Source organism: Peromyscus maniculatus, chromosome 6 (assembly GCF_049852395.1).
Source record: "Peromyscus maniculatus bairdii isolate BWxNUB_F1_BW_parent chromosome 6, HU_Pman_BW_mat_3.1, whole genome shotgun sequence".
NCBI classification, from domain to species: Eukaryota; Metazoa; Chordata; class Mammalia; order Rodentia; family Cricetidae; genus Peromyscus; species Peromyscus maniculatus.
Window position 1 is genome coordinate 90,291,678 of NC_134857.1, and position 21,357 is coordinate 90,313,034.

The 21,357-nt window shown below is 37.5% G+C and overlaps 1 protein-coding gene across 8 annotated transcripts in view; it reads right to left on the reverse strand.

Annotated features, from left to right (window-relative positions):
• The window catches only part of Ntng1 (netrin G1), a 351,363-nt gene that overhangs the window by 39,804 nt on the left and 290,202 nt on the right, over positions 1-21,357 (reverse strand). For 2 of the 8 annotated variants that reach the window (XM_015998105.3, XM_042279762.2), the window contains exons 6-7: positions 13,908-14,075; positions 9,063-9,197 (exon numbers count right to left, since the gene is read on the reverse strand). The exons of 2 other annotated variants lie outside the window; for them this stretch is intronic. In XM_015998105.3, the coding sequence (XP_015853591.1) occupies positions 9,063-9,197; positions 13,908-14,075 (303 nt within the window). Of the gene's footprint in view, positions 1-9,062; positions 9,198-13,907; positions 14,076-20,720; positions 20,781-21,357 lie in introns of all 8 variants that reach the window. 4 more of the 8 variants (XM_042279763.2, XM_015998107.3, XM_015998106.3 and 1 more) reach the window with 3 other exon arrangements.

The window sequence follows — 21,357 nt, forward strand, 5'->3', positions numbered from 1 at the left end:
AGATAGTTTGGTGGTATAGAATGCTTGTTTGGGCATCCTTTGCATTATTAATATTCTCTTCCAACAAAGATGAAGAAAACCAACATGATTTTCCAAATAGTAGGCTAAGGTCTGCCCTGTAGATGAGAACTGAAGATGCTTTTTGATTTGATAACAAGGTAGCAGAGGCACTGGCTAGTTGGGCTGTCTTACAATACTGAACATGCTTGAAATTGCTCTCTATCCGTATTTGTCACATGTGGAGCTTTCAGAATTCAAGAATTGCAGGTTTTGAATCCATTTAGTTTAGAATCCTATACTGAGTACATTCTGAACCACTTGCTCCCACTAAGGTGCCCATGCCAGTATTTGCCTCTTGTGGCTCCTCTGAATGGACCCATTAGTATGTGGAGGGATCCAGCACTTTCCCCAGCATAATTCTGGACACCGTAGCCCCATCCCTCAGGGTTTGCACCGGGTCTCTGATAGGGTAGAGGTAGGTGGGCTTTGTCTAACAACTCCAAATCAAAAGGAAGTATCGGGGAAACAAGAACCGCAACTGGAAAGCAACAGCTCTTAGCATGACTGCTGAATCAGGAGAAATCTCCCAACTGGGGGCAGCCCTGAACTTTCTCTTCTAGCTGATAAAATGAGCCTTGGTCCCTGGGAGGATGACCCAGCATATTTGTAATGCTTAGACATTGCCACTTTCTATCTCTGTTTTCCTAATATTTACTCTTTGCAATGACCTCTGAGAGGCTCTGAATGGCTGTTTAAAGAGCACTGTTTTCTACCCAGAGAGGTTGGACAGCAGGAGCACCAGGAGTTCTCTCAGAGTACTTACTGTTCATTGTTCTTATGCATGTGGGGCTCAGCTAGGGAAAGGATGCTGGTGTTTAAGTTAGTGGGAAGGAAATTAAAAGTTTAGATCCAATGAGCCATACACTTTATTGGCAAAATGAAACTTTTGGTAATGATGATGAAAGAGTTAAATAAGTAGAATTTCGTGTTTAGGACTGTGAGTGCTCTCAAGCATGACAGACACCTTCTCGTTTAGGTGACATGCTGCCTGTCAACAGATTCAATGCGCGAGGTCATCTGGTGAAATGTGAACTGGACATTTTAATGTAACACAGCAAATAGGAAGAGGCATCAACTAGAGGCAATTGAAAAATTACAAGTTAGGTTCAAGGTATTTGTCTTGGGAGGTATAATCTTCATCTCACAGAAGCAATTGGAAACATCGTCTTAATATCTCTGTGATCACAAGTTGTCAGGCCTACAGAAGTTAGTCTCCATGAAATAAAAAAGAATGAAAAGAAAAGAAGAAAACCTCCTGAATTATAATAGCAGATTTGTGATCAGAAGCTATCAGAAAATAATGGAGTAAATTCTTAGTTACTGACTTTCCAAGGATTAAAAATAATTTATGATGTTTCTGTTTGTTTTTATTTTCATTTTTGTTTTTGAGGAAGAGAGTGAAAACATGAAGTTGGGCATGTAGGGAGATATGGAAGATCTGGGAAGAGTTTGGGGGAGGGAAAGTAATAAGATCAAAATATATTGTGTGAAAAAAATTAATAGAAAACAACATGAGTCATGTGAGAGAAAATTCTGGGGAATGTAAGTGAGGAATGACTAGAGTGTGGAAGATGATGGAGTGGCCCAACATGGTGCCTGATATTCTTAGCATACCTGCCCTCTGCCCCATGGACTTGGTCTGAAATCAAAGCTGGAAAATTTGAGGCATCATCACTAGAATCTCTATTGACATAAGACTGTCCAGAACCATCACTAGAAAGGGCACATTCATCATTTGTCTTAACTTTCCCACGGACCAGGGGATCTGTCATTTCTCAGTGTACCTCTCTGTCTTCTCAGGCAGTTAGAGATAAGTGCCGTTGGGAAATGCCATGTTGACAGCAGTCTCTTTAATTTTACCCACATTCCTTGTCCTGTTCTCATTAATCAGCTGGTCTACTTAATTCATCACAGCCTCAAGGTACTGAGTTGTGGTTTGAATGTGAAATGTTCCACATAGGCTCATGCATTTGAATACTAACAGCTGGTGGCACTGTTTGGGAAGGTTGTGGAACCTTTAGGAGGCAGAGCCTAACTGGAGAGAAGTGACTCAGTGGTGTGAGCCTTGAAGTTCTATAGCTCGGTCACACTTCCTGTTGGCTCTCTGCTTGCTGAATGCAGCAGATGTATTGGGACTGGCTGGCCTCCTGTCCCTGCTGCGTGTCTCCCCTATGATGAGGAAATGCTTTCCCTTGGACTACAAACCCAAATAAACCTTTCTTTGCTTAGATCACTTCTTGTCCTGTATTTTGTCATAGCAGTGAGAAAAGTTATAAATACTGGCTGACATCTGTAATCTGCCAAGTTATATGTTTACTCATATGCTTCAACTTTTCCTGTGAAAAACATCAAGGGATCAGCTCTCCTGTATCCTGACCTTGCTATGCTCAGAGTATTATAAAGACTAGATTTTTGGAGTATGCTTTAGTGGGATCATGACCTTTGGCCTTTGTTCAGCTAAAGCTGTGTTGTCCCCCTTTGGCATACATAATATTCTAGGGTAAATCCAGACATTATCTGGGACCTTGGCATCTCTGCCACCTAAATGATTGTTCAAAACAGTTCCCTAACATCTGGGTTTTTACAATTTATTTTCTAGCCTAAGTGTGCAGCAGAGTGTCAACATACAGTCAGGACTAAATGAACACTCACTGGAAACATGTGAGTGAGATGCTTGATTATGAAGCTTCCTCTTTCCATACATGCACATTTTAAAAGGGTTTATCAATTTTGTCAAAAATATTATGAATTTTTTTTTCACTATTGTGGACATCAGTTCAAGAGATTTGAGAAGCCTTTAGTCCTTTGTGTGACTCTGGCATCTCCATACTCTCATCTCCTAACCTTGTATGTTACTCTGAGTTCTGACTCGGGGAACTAACTGAACTTCAACCACAGTGTAGTCCAGTTTGCCTGCAGGGATAGGGTTCCTGTAGGTCAGAAGTTCCTTTTCAGGTGCATTGGATCCAACATGGCTGCCAGTAGTCCAGACATTCCTTTGCTTCCTTATAATTTGAATGATAAATGACATATTCCCCAGTGTCTTGATAATTGACAGTTGTCAGGGTGACAACTGGAAAGAACCAAGTAAGAAGCAGAAGAGAGGCAATATCTGAATTCCTAGAAAACCTTGGCCCATTCTCTAAAAAGATGTACATATGTCTTCCTTTTATTGGCCTTTTCCTCCTTCATTATTTTGCTCTATTTGGATAACCTGACAGACCTACAATGTCAAGAAGTTGATTTGTATGTTTGTTTCTTACTTTTGCTATTCTTGGCCACAAAAAAGAATCCTTCATGGCGTTTACCACTTAATTGGCTTTATCCTGATACCAGCTCTACAGTTCTGGATGGAGGGCTCAGCTTAATTAGGACAAACCAATCAAACAAAACCAACCAAACAAACAAAACCAACCAACCAACTACCCAATCAACTAACCAACCAAATAAACAAAGAACTGGTAACAGGGACATGGTAGTCTTTATAATGCTAGTAGTTGGACAATGAGGCAGAAGGATTATTCTGAATTTGAGAGCAGTCTGAGCTACATGCTTATGTCTAGGCTAGCCTGGGCTACAACTTAAGATCCCTATCTCAAAATAAACATAACAAAATAAAATAAAGAAAGAAAAAACCCACAAAACAATAGCAACAGAACCCACATAACTTCTTTCACTGTTTTTGGTGAAAACTGCATCGATATATGTCAACAATTTCAGCAGAATACTTTTTTTTTTTTTAATCAGATAGCTTGACATTTTAACTCACATGTATTGGAAAGTAAAAGAACATTTAAAAGTTCTAAATTTACATAAGACAGTACACACTCTTAAATGCTTAAATGATCTTTCATTGATAATACACTCTCACTTTCACAATGCCTTTTCCATACAGTCTTTTGTCTTGATTAAAGAATATCTCACTGTCTGGTCTTTCTAATTTATACTCCAAGTCTACATATTCTTGCAATATACCTCTTCTTTCTAATCCAAGTATTTCCTTGAAGTAAGCCTTATCCTTGTGTATCCCTATTCCAAACAAAAGCTGGATTCCATCTCCAAGATACCCTCCTATTCAGTATTTGCATTGAAAGCTAATGGTCCTGATGGTTATTACATCAGGACCTCTAAAATGGGTCTTCCCCCATTGCCCATACCTTCCCAGAACCTATTTTCTTATATGGCGTGTGATTTCACATAACATAAGCTATGTAAAAATGAGTATTTGTAACTTAAATAAACAATGTGCGGTTTTAACAAATCTTGTATGTGTCCTCCTGGAACATGACATATCTCTTACTAGAGTTACTCATTCTAATGTGGAGACTTACATTCTCCTTAACTGAAACACATTGCAGACTTATACCCAATCTTTTTGGTGCTAGGACTGAATTAACTCTTCATATGTTATAGGAAGCATTATTCTGCTTGTTTTCTGTGACTTAGCTGAGACTTTTGGTTTCAAAACATTATTATTTAGAGTTGTTTCTTTATTCTCAAACTCCTTTCCTTCCTTCCTTCCTTCCTTCCTTCCTTCCTTCCTTCCTTCCTTCCTTCCTTCCTTCCTTCCTTCCTTCTTTCCTTCCTTTCTTTTTCTTTTCTTTTGGACAACTTTCACACTAATCTTTATCCTACTAAACCCCAAATGTCTTTTCTCCTCCTCTACTCTGTTTTTTTTTTAAGTTAATGAGTTTATGTAGCCAAGAATATCTTTGAACTCTCTATGAACCTTGGATGATATTGAATTCTTTATCCTCCTGCATCTACTTCCCAAGTACTGGAATCACAGGTGTGTGCCACCATACTTGGCTGAAATCTTCCTGCTTATATTTTGGTTTTGGATGATTTGTTTTACTCTCTAAAGGCAATTCAGGATTGTGATTTCCAAATTTTTCATATTTTTCCAATAGAGAATACATACAAACTGCAGCACAGAAATGATGGACAGTTCTTTGACAGAAAGTTTACAGGTGAAACTGGAGTTCACAGATGACACACACAGACTTTTAGAATAAGTTTTGCTTCAGTCTCTTGTATCAGCCCTAAATCTAACTAAGGGGCTTTTAGAAGTCCCTACACCATTATTGTAATCCATTAGTAGTGGCCAGTCTGTCTGTAAGATGTACACTGTGCTTTTTGAATATGAAGTTTTATCTAGTTCTTTTTGATCAACATGTGATGGGAACTAAACAATAACATTTTAATTCCTTGTTGTGTATCATGAGGGCCACAGCCACCATTTCCCTTGAATTATCACAGTTGCCTCGCATGTGTGGTCTGATTACTAACCCTGCTGTAACATGCAGATCCAGGCTTCAGAAATCTAAGTAGTTTCTAGGGAATTCAAAGCAGTCTGTAGGATTCAAGAAATCACCCACGGAGTACATTTTGCTTCATTCACAGGATATAGGTGACATTGTCATGATTTCATTCCTTTCTTGTTTTTTCATGGTTATTTCTGTTTTAAAGTTTGATTCCTTTATACTTTATACTAGGACTTCAGCTCCATGTTGAACCTTCTACAAGATTTCTGGGTGTTAAGAGAACTATAGCCATGTGCCTGAGCCTCTCAGACTCTAGTACCTACAATATTTATTCTCAGCCCATCACTGAGACAAGTTTCATGGACAGCCCTACTCTATTTCCTTCTTGGTATTGTTTTCTTGTTGTCAGGTTAATTTCTCTGCTAGCAATACTGTTTCAAATACTGGGTTTGGTAAAAAGCTTTCAAAGTAAGTTTAAAAAAATCTAAAAAGCAAAAAACTTGTGTGTTCAAAGGTAAATTTGAAATATATTAAATATATGTCAAATCTAGTCTTGAGATATTCCAATCCTTCCTTTAATGAGGTGCAATAACAGTGTTTCCAAAAATAAATCTCACCCTTACAAACCTTTCATTAAAAGCATGTGTTGAGTCCCCTACCTCTCCTATATGATACTTTCAGTTCTTTTCCACGATGACATGTAACTTCTTGACTAGAATTTAAGAAATCACATAATCTACTTTCTACTTTTCTTTTCTTTCTTTAAAAATATTTTCTGTCATACACAGACATGTTCATGTGAAAACATACACACGAGAGAGAGGGAGAGAGAGAGAGAGAGAGAGAGAGAGAGAGAGAGAGAGAGAGAGAGAGAGAAACAGGCATACTAGGAGGATACACACACACACACACACACACACACACACACACACACACTTCCCACGTCACATGAAGACTGTTTGATATTTCTCAGACAATACATTGGCTCATGCATTTCTGTTCACTTGCTACCATGGACAGCACCTGTTAGTTCTTTAGTAGTTAACTCACCGGTCTCTTATTTCAGGGGCCTCATTCCCCTTTGGGCATCAGTAATAAGTTTCCATGTGTACATCTCCTTTAGTTCTGATTTCATTCTATCATAATTGTTACTCAGCACCATGACCTATGTCATCCTTGAAGTTTCTAACATTAACCCAATGCCCATACTTCAGGGGTTACTCAATACCTACTCCAATATTTTCATAGCCAGTGATGCACATAAAAGCATTAGAGTTGATGGGGGCTGAGGCACAGATAGTTTTGTTAATTGTATATCAGAGACTCAAATCCAGCCTTCTGTTTCCAGAAGGAACTCTCAGGTGACAGGACTTCTTATGGTTCTTCTTCTTCTTCTTTTTTTTTTTTTTTTTTTTTTTTTTTTTTTTTTTTTTGGTTTTTTGAGACAGGGTTTCTCTGTGTAGCTTTGCGCCTTTCCTGGAACTTGCTTTGGAGACCAGGCTGGCCTTGAACTCACAGAGATCCACCTGCCTCAGCCTCCAGAGTGCTGTGATTAAAGGCTTGCGCCACCACCGCCCCGCGTAATGGTACTTCTTACGGTACTCCAATCACTAGTGAAGAGTAGCTGAATGAGGGGTGATATGGCTTTATGGCAATATTAATTTGTATCCTCATCCAAGTCTTACCCTTACTACATCCCAGAACCTATTCTTCCTCTTTTTTTTTTTTTTTTTTTTTTTTTTTTTTTTTTTTTTGGCTCATCAGATTTTACATTAGGCACCAGGCATAGTGGCACATGTTTCTAATACCTGCATTCAGGACGCTAAGGCAGGAACATGATGAGTTCAAAACCAGTCTGGGCTACTTAGTGAGGCCCTGACCCAAACAAACATAAACAAATATTTTCCATTATACTTTCTCTCTGAGGAGTTTATCTCAACTACAATCTCTCTACTCTTTTTATGTTGAATCTTGGTACTGGTTTCTACCTTGGCATCTGTCTCTTCTTTCTTGCTTTTGACTGATGGTCAGCTCTGAGACTCATGTTCATCTGCTTTAGGACTGATGGCCTGTCTTCTGAGTCCTGCTTCTTCATGTGGTTTTTAGGAACCACTCTTAAGGATAAGTGCTTTCTGGAAAATTACAGCAGACAGGACTTTCAATCCTTGGCCTTATCTTGAGCTGCTGTGAAAGTATGTTGCTTGACTGGTGGCTATTTGAGTGCCTTTCAGTGTTCCTCTTGTTGCCCAGCTCTTGATACCCATTCTAACACTGACCTACACAATGGCGAATGTCTCTGCTTATTGCCACAGTCCCTCTTCTCATAGCATCTCATTTTATGTTACTTATAAATATAGCTGCCAGAAACCTAGACACTCCATGAGTGGCAGACAGAAAATTAGATTAGTGTCTGAACATAGTTCTAGTAATATCTGATGCTAGTAGTTATTGTGATAGTATTTACCACCTTTAATTTTATATAGAAAATAAAATGATTGTATTGTAGAAATAACATAACTTCTCGTAGAAATTGTCTCTAGATAGTTCCTGCATGGTGCCATCTCATTCAAAAGAGAAATAAGCACACAGAATTATAACTGTGCTGTCTAATAGGGTAGACACAGGGCTGTTAAGTCTTATCAGATAGGTAGTGTGGATTGAGATGTTCTGTAACTAAGAATACCCAGCTCCTTCCAAAGACCATAAAAATTGGAGTATACCTCCTTAGTAATTTTGATATTAACTATATGTTCAAATGATAATATCCTTCACATTTAAGGTTAAATAAAAATCACCTGCTGAAATATCTTTTACATATTTCTTTATCATTTTTTTTTATGTGACAGCAATACAATTGAAATGACCTCTGTGGCTTGCTCTGTTTTTTTTTTTTTTTTTTTTTTTTTTTTTTTTTTTTTTTTTTTTTTTTTATCAGTCATCTCTGCTTCAGAGGACATGGTTTGTGGGTGTTTCATTCTCGTAAGTTTATATACATGGAAAGGGAAGTAAATGCAGAATTATAAGGAAGAAAAAGTTACAATGAGGGCAGGAAGTGTCTGCTCTGATTTAAACATTTCCATTCCATGTACACACCCACATGTCACCTGGTTGATGAGCTCCTTAGAAGACATGATAGTCTCCCGAGGGGTGAGGCTGAACCAAATGGCAACTGTCTAAGGCTCACTGTGTGGAACCTAAGCCCAACATCCTCAAATCAATATTGATTCCTGTCATTTCTTTTACTGTAGCACTTCAATATGCCTTAGATTTATTGCCTCCAGGATCCAGGTTAAGATTCAGTGATGGGCATGATAGCAAGTGTGGTTATAAGTTATGTAGATACTGTTGGATTTATGAACTCTGCAGTTCCAGGGTAGCCTTCAGTTCAGGAAATATATTAACCACATACACATCGCACTTCATTTTGTGGTGAGGATTTCCAAGCTGGGTTCCCTATTGTGCAACTTAATTTATGGTCTGACCAGGTATATGCATTGCCATACAATATTTCAATGTAAGTTTGCACTAGCCAACAGAGGAGATGAAGGCAAGCTTCAGGGAAGCCAGCTGGACAGCTGACAGATCACTCTCCTGCACGCGGGCTGGGCCACTAAGTAGCCTTTGGAGCTTGTCAGCTGGTTGGGTCTTTTTCTGCTCTGAGATGCTGCACACACCAGCCTAGACAAGCAGAATCAGCCATGCTGCAGCAGGCAGAGGGCAGCTCCCACAGTTACTTACGTTGACAGCCGTAGTGCCAGGAATTTCCCGGCAGACACTCATCACACTTAGGCCCTGTCGTTCCAGTTTTACACTCACAAAATCCTGAGCCATTACAACGATCATGGATTGAGCCCAAAGGGTTACAATAACACTCTGTAGAAACAAGACAACACACAGGCTGGAGACACTTCGCATGGCTTAGAGGTTATCAACACAGGAGCTTCACTTAACTTAGATGCATTCACTTACTTAGCGGAAGATGTCCATTAATGAAAAGCTTTGGCAAATATGCCTATTTCAGGGCCATTTATTTACTTGCTCAGCCTTCCATGGCCTCGTTTTTACGATATGGGAGGAAAACATCTGAACTCTTCCAAGGAAATAAGACAACATGCTTTCACCAGTAACAGATCATAATGGAGATTCCATTTGTTAGGGCATTTTTTAGATGGTTTAATGAATGCCATGAGAAGCGTGTATATCAAGGATAAATCAATATTCCATCAGTGTAAAATCTCTTTTAAATTATTCAAATGGGTTTATCTGCTACACTCAATATCTGAGAATGGCTGAGCATCTTAAAGTGCAATATGGATGCACTTTACTCATTTAAAGGTAGTTTTGCTTTATGATTTGGGATGGTGCCTTAACTTATTTATGTATATATATCCTGCTTTGAGATGAGTCCTTAAACTTTGTATTTGCTGGGCATGATCACATAGCTTTTATGTATGGTAGATGAACAACCATGAAAGAAAAATAAATTTCACACTCCCAAATAAATCTCCACAAAGATACACTTTGAGATGTATATTGGTCATTGCAACTTTGTTGGCAGGTCAAGGTAACCTTTGCATAGTGAGAAGCCAATAGAACATTTCACGGGGTCCTCACACACTCTTAGACAGGATGTTTTCATCTCTGAAGCTCTACTGGTGTGCAAAGCTTAAGCTGGAGTTGGGAGACCTGTTTTCCCCCAGCTGGAGGCACACAGGTGGTTTGGGGCAAGCGATTTCAGAGCTGCTGTTCTTTTCCCTGTTCCCATGCTGTGAGATCTTGGCTGGGTTGTATCACTTTCTGTTTCTCAATTTTCTTTGTTTTAAAATAGAGCCATTGTAAGGTTCTCTTGCTAAAAATTCAAATAAAATCATATGACCAACCAATTGACTGAATTATATTATTGGCAATATGGATTCTGGGTTATCATTATGAAGAGACCTCAAACTTTGTCATTGAGACAAATGAAAATTTCTTTAAATATTGTGGAGTAACTACCTTAGAATTATGATTTATTTTGTGTTAAGTCAGGTTTTTGAGCTCTACATTCTCATGAAACAAACACTGACAAAAGCTAATGGTTGTGTGTGTGTATGTGTGTGTGTGTGTGTGTGTGTGTGTGTGTGTGTGTGTATGAAGCTAAAACACAGTTCCAAAACATTTCTTCTTTTCTTGGCTTGGTTTGTATTTAATAACCAGGTTTTAAAGTGGCATCTTCTAATGTGTGTCTAGGAGCAGTTTAAAAACTTTTTTGTGGGTTCTTAATTTTTGTTTGTTTGTACATTTGTAGTCACTAAGCTTGTACCTAGATCATACTGGAATGTTTCTCACTTCACAAAGTGTACACATTGATAATGAGGGATCGATATTTTGTAAGTCAGTTAGTAGAGTTGCATTTGGGCAGCATGAATTCACATGCTGTTCCAGTTAGTTCACATTGATCAATGAGATAGGTTTTAAACAAAATTTAAAAATACACTCCCTGCACCTAACCCATAGTGTGTCCCATGTTTGTTATAAGAAATATGGCAAATGTAATCTTAGTCATGAAAATAAATTGTAAGGAGAAATACGTAAGCTTCTCCCTCCTCCAACTTGCACACAAATAATTCAGTTTTTCAGACTTATGAAGCTCTATTCAATGGTTGATGGAGTAATGAGGATGGCCATGGAGATTATATTTTATCACATAAAATAATAAATAAAATGCAGGGCTGTCAGATTGCAAAACAGCATGAAATACTTTGCACAGCTCAATTAAAACATTATACTACAATTTATTTATGGGCATTAAAATCATCTTGAGTTTCCCTTGTTCTGTGTAAGGTACCTCTGATCCTGTGTTTGAAGGAGAATTAAAAATAATGCATCATAAATTTGAGACATGTTTTGTGGCAACTGCTGAGCCTCGTGTTTCTTTCTGATGCAAAACTTGTTAGGGAAATTATTACCAGTGATTACTCAAGGTCAGAAACCATGCATCCTCTAGCTTCCCATTTAATGCTCAGGTTTGTAGAAAGTAGAAGCAAGCAAAGATGCCATTTTCATGTAATTGTTGCATTACCATGGGGAAATGTCACGTATCCCTGAAGAAGACATGACTGTGTTTGGAATTTGTGTAAAAATTGGGCAAATTCAACAGTAGCCACAACGCAGGGATCACCGTGGCAGCATGAACTAACCTGCTGCACTGCCTATTTGCCATAGTTTCCAGTGACTTTAAAACATCTTCACAGACCCTAGGTGGATCAGAGATGTGAGCTATTCCCTCAAAGCTGGAATAGTGAATTTCATTGCCAATTGTTAAAGAATTTGCAAGGCATCTTTTGGAAAAGTTTTTTTTTTTTTTTAATTTAAAGATGATGTAGATAGAGGTCAAAGTGTCTGAGATTAGTACCCAATGAGTGAGAATGTGTTAAGCAAATATCCATTCAATTTCATTAGTTCTTTCTGTACTAATAGCATTAAAATTAGTACTCAATTGCTATAGTGGGGCCTCACAAATTAAATATTCAATCTTTCCCTGTATGGTCTTTTTGCTTAGCTTTATTTAAAGCATTTAAATGTGAAACACTTTAATTTCATGTATTTTATATTTTTTTAAAAAACGGGTTATGGTTTATTCTAGTGTTCTTATTAACTTTACCTCTTCCATTCTTTCTCTATATTTATAGCATGATATTTATATATTCTCACAAGTGGAATTCAGCAGAATATATTCTGTCTTCAAAATACAGGCAGCTGTGCATCTTTTGGTTTTTATTAATGCCCTCTGGTCTTTGTAATCCAAGCATTAGGAAGGCCTTGGACTTCTGTTCACAGTTAGCATTGGAACGGCTGCTGTCATGCTTCAACAAGCACACTAGAGGTAAAATCTAGGCATCTCCAGTTTTGCCGGCTGCGCCAGAGTGCTTAGGAGGGAGTGTACAATCTATGGAGTCGGGTTGCTCTTTGCAAAGAGTGTGCAAGTTGGGTCAATCTATCTTATTTCTTTTCCAAGTATGAAAGAGGAAAAAATCATTACTGTAATACTTACCCTACTGCTTTGTTAATAAGAATTAGATTTTTTTTTAAAGTTGCAGGTCAGTGCATACTTTACCCAGTGTTTCCTGTCCTCTTGCTTACAAAGAAGCCAGGAGGTTTAAAGAACTTACCTAAGGCATACAGCTAGGGAATAGCAAGTTGGGACTTGAACCCAGCTCTCCAGCATCTAACTCCAGTGCTTTCTCCACTAATTCACAGATAATAAATAAGGAAGCACTTTGAAAAATGGAAAATACTGCAGACATAAACAGTATTGTGCATACCTGGTCCAAATAAATTCACAATAACCATACAGCTAATTAATCCTTGGCAAGAATCTCTGTGACTGTCACACCCCAGGCAGAAAACAGGGATCCTAGACACACAGTTGAGTTGAAAAACTGTTTCTTTTTTTCCTTCTTGATAAAAAGATCACTTGTCGGTTTCCATCTTGTATGCTCTAATTTTCCAACTTACAAACTCTACTGAACTTAGTCTCTGGGGAAAACTTGGTCTTTAAGAATAGTGGCCTGTAAACTTTCTGGTGTGGTAACAGACATCACACTTCAAACATTTTGCATATTTTAGAGGAAATTATAGCATGAAATTCCATTTACTGTTTTTCTACCAGACTTTCACTCCACTGTTTTGAGATAGGCTGGTCTCCATTCACTATGTAGCCAAGGCCTGCCTTAAAAATCCTGATTTTTTATTTTTATTTTTATATTTTGCATTCACTTGCCACTTGCACGGATTACAAGTGTGCCCATCATGCCTGCCTCCAGACTCCTTTCCTCAGAGTCAGGTCCCTCTATAGAAACTTTTCTGAAAGGAAGCAACACCTGGTCCTTTCCAGGTGAGAAGAATTAGTCATGGAGGAGGGATCTTCCATCCCAGGACCCTATTTTCTAGGGCTAATCTATTTTATAATCTAGCAATTTATAACCTGAAGAAGTTTTGAGAAATTACTCTCCCTTTGGGGAACAATAGAAAAATCCAGTAAATGGAATTTCATTACTGTAGATGGAAAAGGTAGGCAAACTTCTGCATTAGAACTTGCTAGTAGCTTTCAGTTCTTAATGGCAACATTTTTATGTACCAATACTTGTAGATCATCAATTATGCGTGGGTCTCAATACAAAGTTTCATATCTAAAATAGTTACTTATCATTTCAAAGGCTGAATGTACAATTTGAGGCAATTAAATCAGGTCAAAATTTATCAGATTTTAAGATTTCATGCAAAAAAGAAAAAGAAAAAAGGAAGAAAGAAAAAGTAAAGAATGGAAAAAGAAAATTCGAATATTCTTCATCTCCTAAATATGATTTCTCATGACATCATCTTTAATGTAACAATATTAGGATTCAAATTCTAACCCCTCCTCCCACCAAATATGACTTTATCCAAATGCAAATGAATTTTCAGTTTACTTCAAGGATATTTGCTCCATTGATGATATTCATTCTGGCTCAGCTCTTTGCAGATCACCAGCTTCTCCACCCTAACCAGATCCCCAAAGCTCCAAAGGCACAGAACAAAAGCTGAAATTGTAATGGAACTGACCTATGCACACATTCTCATCGTCCAGCTGTGCAGAAGCATTTCTGAAGTAGCCCAGCCTGCATAACTCACAGTGCTGCCCTCTAGTGTTGTGTTTACAGCTCACGCAAATGACTGTGTTTAGCAGATCGATATAACTGCACCGATTGGAGTGGCCGAAGCATTCACAGTCTTGCAAGGAAGAACAGAAATGTATACAGAATGTATACAGCAGCAGAGAAATAGCACGCTACATGCTTGAGTGAAATGAGGGATGGAGAAAGGATGGCAGAATGGTATTACATATATGGGAACCAACACAACACATGGTGACAGCAGGTGGTTGTGACCGGCATGGAAGTAGTAGTTGTTTCAAGCAGGATAGAAAGGTCAGACAAACACCACTAAAGATTGTTAATTCTTGGCAGACAAGATGAACAGAAGCATTTGCAGGTGTACACCTTTTAAAATTTGGGAAGGTTCAGTTTCAACTGATGCAAAAGTCTAATTTTGCACATGAACTGACTTTGCATCATTTTTCCTTCCATCTTTGCAGTCCTAAAAAGGGGGAGGGAAGCATATGAGCGGCAGGTGTGTGGATCTGCTGATTCCCATGGCTCTTCTGTCTCACTACTTTCTTTCTTTTTCTTTCTTTCTCTCTCTCTTTCTTATTTTCTTCATTCCTTCATTTCTTTTGTTTAAGACTTAGGTGGGGCTTTATAGACATCATGGCAAGTTCATAAGGATTGAGGCAACTACATAATTCTTAATTTTGTTTTTCTCCAGTGCTAAGAGGATATGCCTTTCTTGTCTCTTTCATGTCAAATACACATGATTAAGTGTTATAGAAAACACAAAATACAGGGAGATTATTCCTATGGAAAAACACTTAAAATTTCCTTCACTCAAGTTTCTTACTATGTCTAGTACCAAAGAGGAGTCAAAGACCGACTGTACCTCGAATTTATTTTCCCTTTTCTCTATAGAATGTCAGAAATGCCCATGAGGCTATAGGAGTGATTGCAGGATGAGCTATAGAGACATGAAGAGGATGGGAGCCAGTGGGGAATGGAGAGTCATTGGATTTTTCTCTCTTGCATCTCAACAAACACAAGAAATTACTTCAATCTAATTCAACCTTTAAAAAGAAATGGTAAAGACAATGCCTTCATTGGCATAAATAACTATTTAATAACTCATAAAATTGGGAGGGACAGTTCTGTGGGAATCAAAATATGAGGATTTGCCCAGCTGACATTTATAAGGAAAGTGAGCTATGATTTTGCAAATGGTGGTTGTCTATCAATACTCATCTCATTATTGTCTTATCTTTTATTTTACCCAATAAAGAAGCTGAATAAAGTTACTATTTGAACCCATTCATTCATTCTTTCATTCATTCAGTATTTTATTGAAACAGCCTCAGAATTCTTATAGGTGCTAATTTATTTTTTAATTTACATAAATCTTTTAAAGAAATATAACACTTTAATGATCAGAGTAAAAATGAATATATAAATTAAGATAGAATAAGGAGAGGTGACATATAAATACATATGCATATATCATTATATACTATATTTACTGTGCTTCCACTTATCAGAACAGTGTAGATTCATTGATATGAGATTTGCTTACTCCAATAGACATTGGGATCAAGGTCAAGATCCTGATGGAAAGAAATCCAGTTTGGCTAGAAGCAGAGGAGGACACAACATGGGAGGTGATGGGAAGTAGAAGGGAGCCATGACAACGTCAGTAACTCGTTGGATCTAGTTGCTTAAAAAAGAAGCAAGAACAAGGCAGGAATCTGGAAGCCACGTGGCTTCCTTTACTAGAGATTATTTATATAGATGTGTACAGAATAGGGCTGTGGATGAAAACAGGGAAGGACCAGGAGGAAGAAAAAGACCGAGAGAAAAAGGCTTTCGAACTTCAGCCTGAGAATGAAAGGATAGAAGTCTATTGTGTAGGTAAGAAATGCCCCATCAGTTACAATAGTACCAATAGCAGTCAAGTTACACATCTTGAAGTGAATTACTTTGGAAACAAGTTACCCAACCCACAGTAACAAATTACCCATCACAATATGTGATGGCACTATTTGAGAGTTCTGTTTGAAAATCAAATTATTAATTTCATAGGAGATCTGATATCAGTTATTCAAGAAACTATAATCTGCTACACATGTACTATTATAAACATGTTTCCAAAGGTAAATAGATATTAAAAATAAAAGATATTCTAGGAAGTAAACTAATGATAACTTTTCTAGACTGGTTCGAGGATCTTGATAAAGCTGCCTTCTCCGGCTATGATATATTTGAGAACATAAAATTAAAAGAGAGTTTCAAAGTGACTTGGGAGACACTGGAATAATATGTAGATAAAATACTTCATATACATATATCATTTATAATTGTATGTGAGTTCATTAAGTTGTATAGAATTTGGGTCTTGTTAATTTTGGTGTGTGATATTTTAATTTATTTGTAAATATTTTTAAAATAAAGTTTATAAAATTATACAAAAAGAATAACTCATACATTATTATTATATTGTCCTATTGTTTTTCATGGATCTATGAATTTACCATCCTTTACTATCTTTTCCTACTCAAGCAGAGTCCATGAATAATCTCTAATGATACAATTTGAGTTGTACTGTTGTATTACGAGTCCCAAGACATGATATTAACTGTTTCATAATTCCTTAGTTCTTCAAGTCACTGACCTACCACATCTTCTTGTTTTTTTTTCTTGTGAATCATAGAATATATGGTACCTTCTTAGAATCTCACTTTCTTCTATAAAGCCTTTCTCCTACTCAATCTCCTGGGAAAACATCTTAATGATTAAATCAAATTATCTACCTTACCATGCTGAATTTCAGTCACACATGGCTGGGAATATATTTCCCAACTGTTTTGAAATAAGTTTCATTGAAGTTTATACTCGTTAACTACAGTTGGGTCCTCTGGGTTACCACTCTATGTTGGATCTCCTCCTTCTACACCCATTGTTTTTGTGGTTATTTTATACATTTGCTTTTTTCTTCACACTTTAAATGTCTCAGAGTTGAAGTCCTTGGAGCTTTATGATCTTTAGAGGCACTATTGGTATTTTTAAGAGTTTGAAATCTATCTATATGTAGACTTTAAAACCATCTATTTGTAGAACACTCCAAAACACTATTTTCCATCCTGAATCGACTCCTTAGTGAGTGAGACTCCATTCAGATACACATCTTGTACTCAACAGCCTTTCATCATCTCCACTAGGTACTTAACTAACATCTTAACTTGAAGATGTTTGAAACTGAGCCGTTGGTGTCCCTTCCTAACCCTGCTGCTCAGCAGATGGCTCCATCTTAAGAAGTAACAACTACATCCTTCCAACTACATCCATGCTTAGGTTGAAATCCCAGGGTTGTCCTTGGTACTTCCTTTTTTTTCTTTCCCTACAACCAGTCAATGAATTGATCCATCTGGCTATGCTTTTATATTTGTGATAAAGCTGACCTCTTATCACCATCTCTGCCATCTCATCACCCATCTCAGATAACATCACCCTCATTATTGTCATCGTCTCTAAGGTGCTCTTTCAGGCAGTGAGAATGACCCAATGAAAACTCATATTAGACCAGGCTACTCCACTTCTCACAGTCCTAATGGTTTCCTGTTTCATTCATAAAAGAAAGTTCCCTGATTCTCAAATTTACTGGCCCTTGACTTCCTTCCTCTTTCCATTTCCTTCCTCACTTGTTGCAGGACCCCTCCTCAGGGCTTTTAAAACACACCAAGCACATCTCAGTGACTGTATTGTCTGTCGGCTAGGTTAGACAGATTCCTCTCCAGACATCTCTTCAAACATTATTCAGTACTTATTTTCCCACCTTTGTCAAATCCCAGGTGAAAGAAAATTCTCTTAGCACTTTATCTGAAATAAGAGCCCCTCTATTTAGACACTCTCATCTTCCAATTTCTTAATCCTTTTTGATGTTTTTAGCGTTTATAACATCTGAAAATTGCATTTTAGAAAGGTCTTACTATATATTCAGCACAAGCATGTATATAGACCATGTCTGTTTTGTTCCCAGATAGAACCACAGAACTTAAAGCATTGCCTGGCATATGCTAATCACTCAGTAATTCTATTGAATGAGAAAATAAATGAGTGAATGATGATCCCAAAGCACCCTCCCTTGGGAGACAGAGAAAACACAGAGGAAAGTTATCTTTAAATTTATTCTTCTACCATTCAAATCCCAAGAGAGTCTGACTATATCCTGAACATTAAGCAGTTTAGAAAAACAGCACCACACAATAAGATGTAACTGAGTTAGTGATTATATTAGCTGAGTGAATACATCTATGTACAGACCAGTTTAGCAGAAAAAAAGCAGGTTTCTGCAAATTGTTGTGCCTTTATGTTTTTAAATTTCAAATCACATTATAATGTATAATATAACAGGCATGTGTTATTACTTCTGTAAACAGCACTGAAGTTTTTAAAGCACACATACATGAATACATGATGTGAGGGGGCAAGCACAGGCAACAAATTTATCAAGATTCTCCTGTACCAGGCACCTTATATGAGGAGGTAAAGTGAAAGAGGTCAAGTCATGCATGAGTGTGATTGACACTCAGAGCCAAATACTTTGTTGAGTTGGTCCCACCTTGCATTGTAGGAAAGTCAGAAGCATCCCTAGCCTTAGAAACAGTAGAAAACCCCAATGTGCAACAATCAAATATGTCTTCCACCATGGACTAGTGATCTACTAGGAAGATATTTACATTTACATTTACAATTATGTCTAGATCTATAACATATATGGTATATGTTTCATCATGCAATGTGCTTATGATAATGAGGTACTTATTTGTGGCCAGTTAGGACTTGGGCAGGCTAGAGATGCTTCAGAGAAGGAGAGAGTTCATAGTTGGTTTTCCATGGCAAATGAGGCCCACACCCCTCTGAAGTTTTCCACAAGGTTTCTTCTGACTGAAACTGGCTGTGGAAGACCTCAGCAGATAAGAATCACAGGAAAGCAAAAAGTTGGAGACAAAGTGAACTGAAGAAAAATAATGTCAGGAAAAAGAGCAGATTACATTTTCCTTCTATGTCTTCTTTTCCCTTATTATCTTCATAATTATAATATTACATCACCCATATGACTGTAACAATGACAACAAAATACACTCTATGTGTATTTTTTTTCAAACAAGGAAAGCCTATTCAAATCCAAAGCTGCTGAAAATTCATTTCAGTCATTCACATGGAAAGGAATTGGGAAAGTCACTTTAGAAAAAAGGCAATGGAATAACAATTGTGGGAATTCTTTTCCCTTCATTGAACTAACAGTGTGACACTTCCTCTGAGATCTTTCCCAAGGTGACAATAAAGAAACTCTAGAATTCTCTTCATTTTTCTTCACTCCACTCTGTCTTGCCTCCTTATATAGCTACTGAGCATCTTCTGCCCATTTTAAATGATACATCTCTATTAGTTGGCTTCTTCATGCTTCTGGAATGTATTTGCCACTAATTAGTGCTCTGACCTCAACAAACTAGATACAGAGTTGAACTCATGTCAAGAGGCCTTTTGTATGTTAAGTGTAAAAGTGAATAAAAGGGCATCAGTTCCCTCTGTCTCCTTTCTTCTTTATTTCTTTGGTTCTAGTCCATAGATTTGCATATCATGGATGGGGATGCTTTCTATTATACCTGTAATGACTCCTGTCTTATAAATCATGAGCCCAGATCAACTTCTGATATTCTGAACCTACAGCAGGTTGGTTCCTACTTATTTTCTCAAATTCTCAGTCTGGATGGATTTCCGTCCAAAGAGTATCCTCAATATTCCCAATTCAAAGTACATCTTGAGGCATGAAGATAATAGTTTAAACACTATCATTTTCCCTTTCCCATTTGCTGACCAACTTTCTCCTTTTCCCTGTATGCTTCAAATATAAATTCAGCATTGACTACAACTTTAAAAACAGTAGAAGAAAGCTCTCCTGGTATTTTATCAAGAAGATTAAACCAAGTTCAGATTTTGTCAAGAGATGTTTCATGGAAAATAAAATAAGAAACAAGGAAGAAGACATATGCCCAACAGCAAAGACTGGAAAACAAGACACACCTGTTACAGAGGACATTTAAAGAAAATTGGTGAAGAAATTAAAAAAAGGTCTTCATGTTTCCTGAAAAATCTTCATTCTGTGAATGACAGATGCTAGCTGAAGTGGGCCATTCATGACTTACAGATGAGCTACTGCCCATTTTAATTTAAAGAAAGTGATAGGACTATTACTTTAGAACATGATCAATACTTAATCAAGACCAGATCTTCATGGATATTTTTTCACATTCACTAGAAACCACGTTTGGAATCATAAACTCTAAGGCATTTCTTTTGTCAAAAAATGAAATGGGCACCATATAAAGAGTCTGCCCTTCTGGCTTCATAAGAAGCACCATTGAGACCCACTGCCAGTGACTTTTCTTGTTTTCAACACCAAGGAGCATAAGTGAAGTGTTATGCTCAAATTCCTGATCTACCCAAGAAACTAAACTATTGTAGTTCCTACTCATACATTAGTTTTTCAGAAAACAAAATTTGCAGCATCTTTAAGTGCAGTTGAATCTCTGAGTGAAACCATTTTTCATATATATAACATTCTCAGTCCTCACTGATGCATTGGCTGGTATCAGTCAACATGCCTCACTGATAAGCTGATGGGTACACTTCACAGATATTCCAGATTCATACAGTGCAATGTTTCACAACACATAACACCATGAGATCACTGTATGAATCCAAGAATTCCTACCTCGCTTGTGGTTTGCAACTTGAACAGAAGAAACTGTTGACAAAGCTAATTTGGGAGCAACTGCATAGGTTTAAAAAAATGAACAGTAAATTAGAAACAGTGAAACGTTCAAACTGTAATTAATACCTTATTACCAACCCATTCTGTGGAGCCCTAAGTGAAGAGACTATTCATATATTTTCTTCCTGGGAATCTGTTGCAATTACAAGGAAGGCATCTATTTGTCTGAAAATGGTTCAACATTGTCTTTAGTAATAAAGTCTAGAAGCTTACTTTTTTAGGGGGAAGGAGAAATAGTATTTAAATCAAGAGTTCAGTGAGCAAAGCTTGTCCTCATCACAATATGGATGTTAGGATCCCTGAATGTCCGGCATCATAAGTAGCTGTTGTATTGTTGGGGTAATGAACAATATCAATGCCTCAGTTTATCATGTCTCTCTGTCTCTCTACATATGAGCCAGCTAAACCATTTGTTGTTGTTGAACTCTCTAGATGTCAGTTCAGATTCAAGTGGTCAATTATTCAGCTGTATTTGATCTCAGAGGCACCTTGAACATGGATCCCTTTAAAAACTGTGGGTTTTTCCCCCTCAGTGTGTATTGCATCTGTGCTGTGTACTTTGTTAATGACAGGGTTG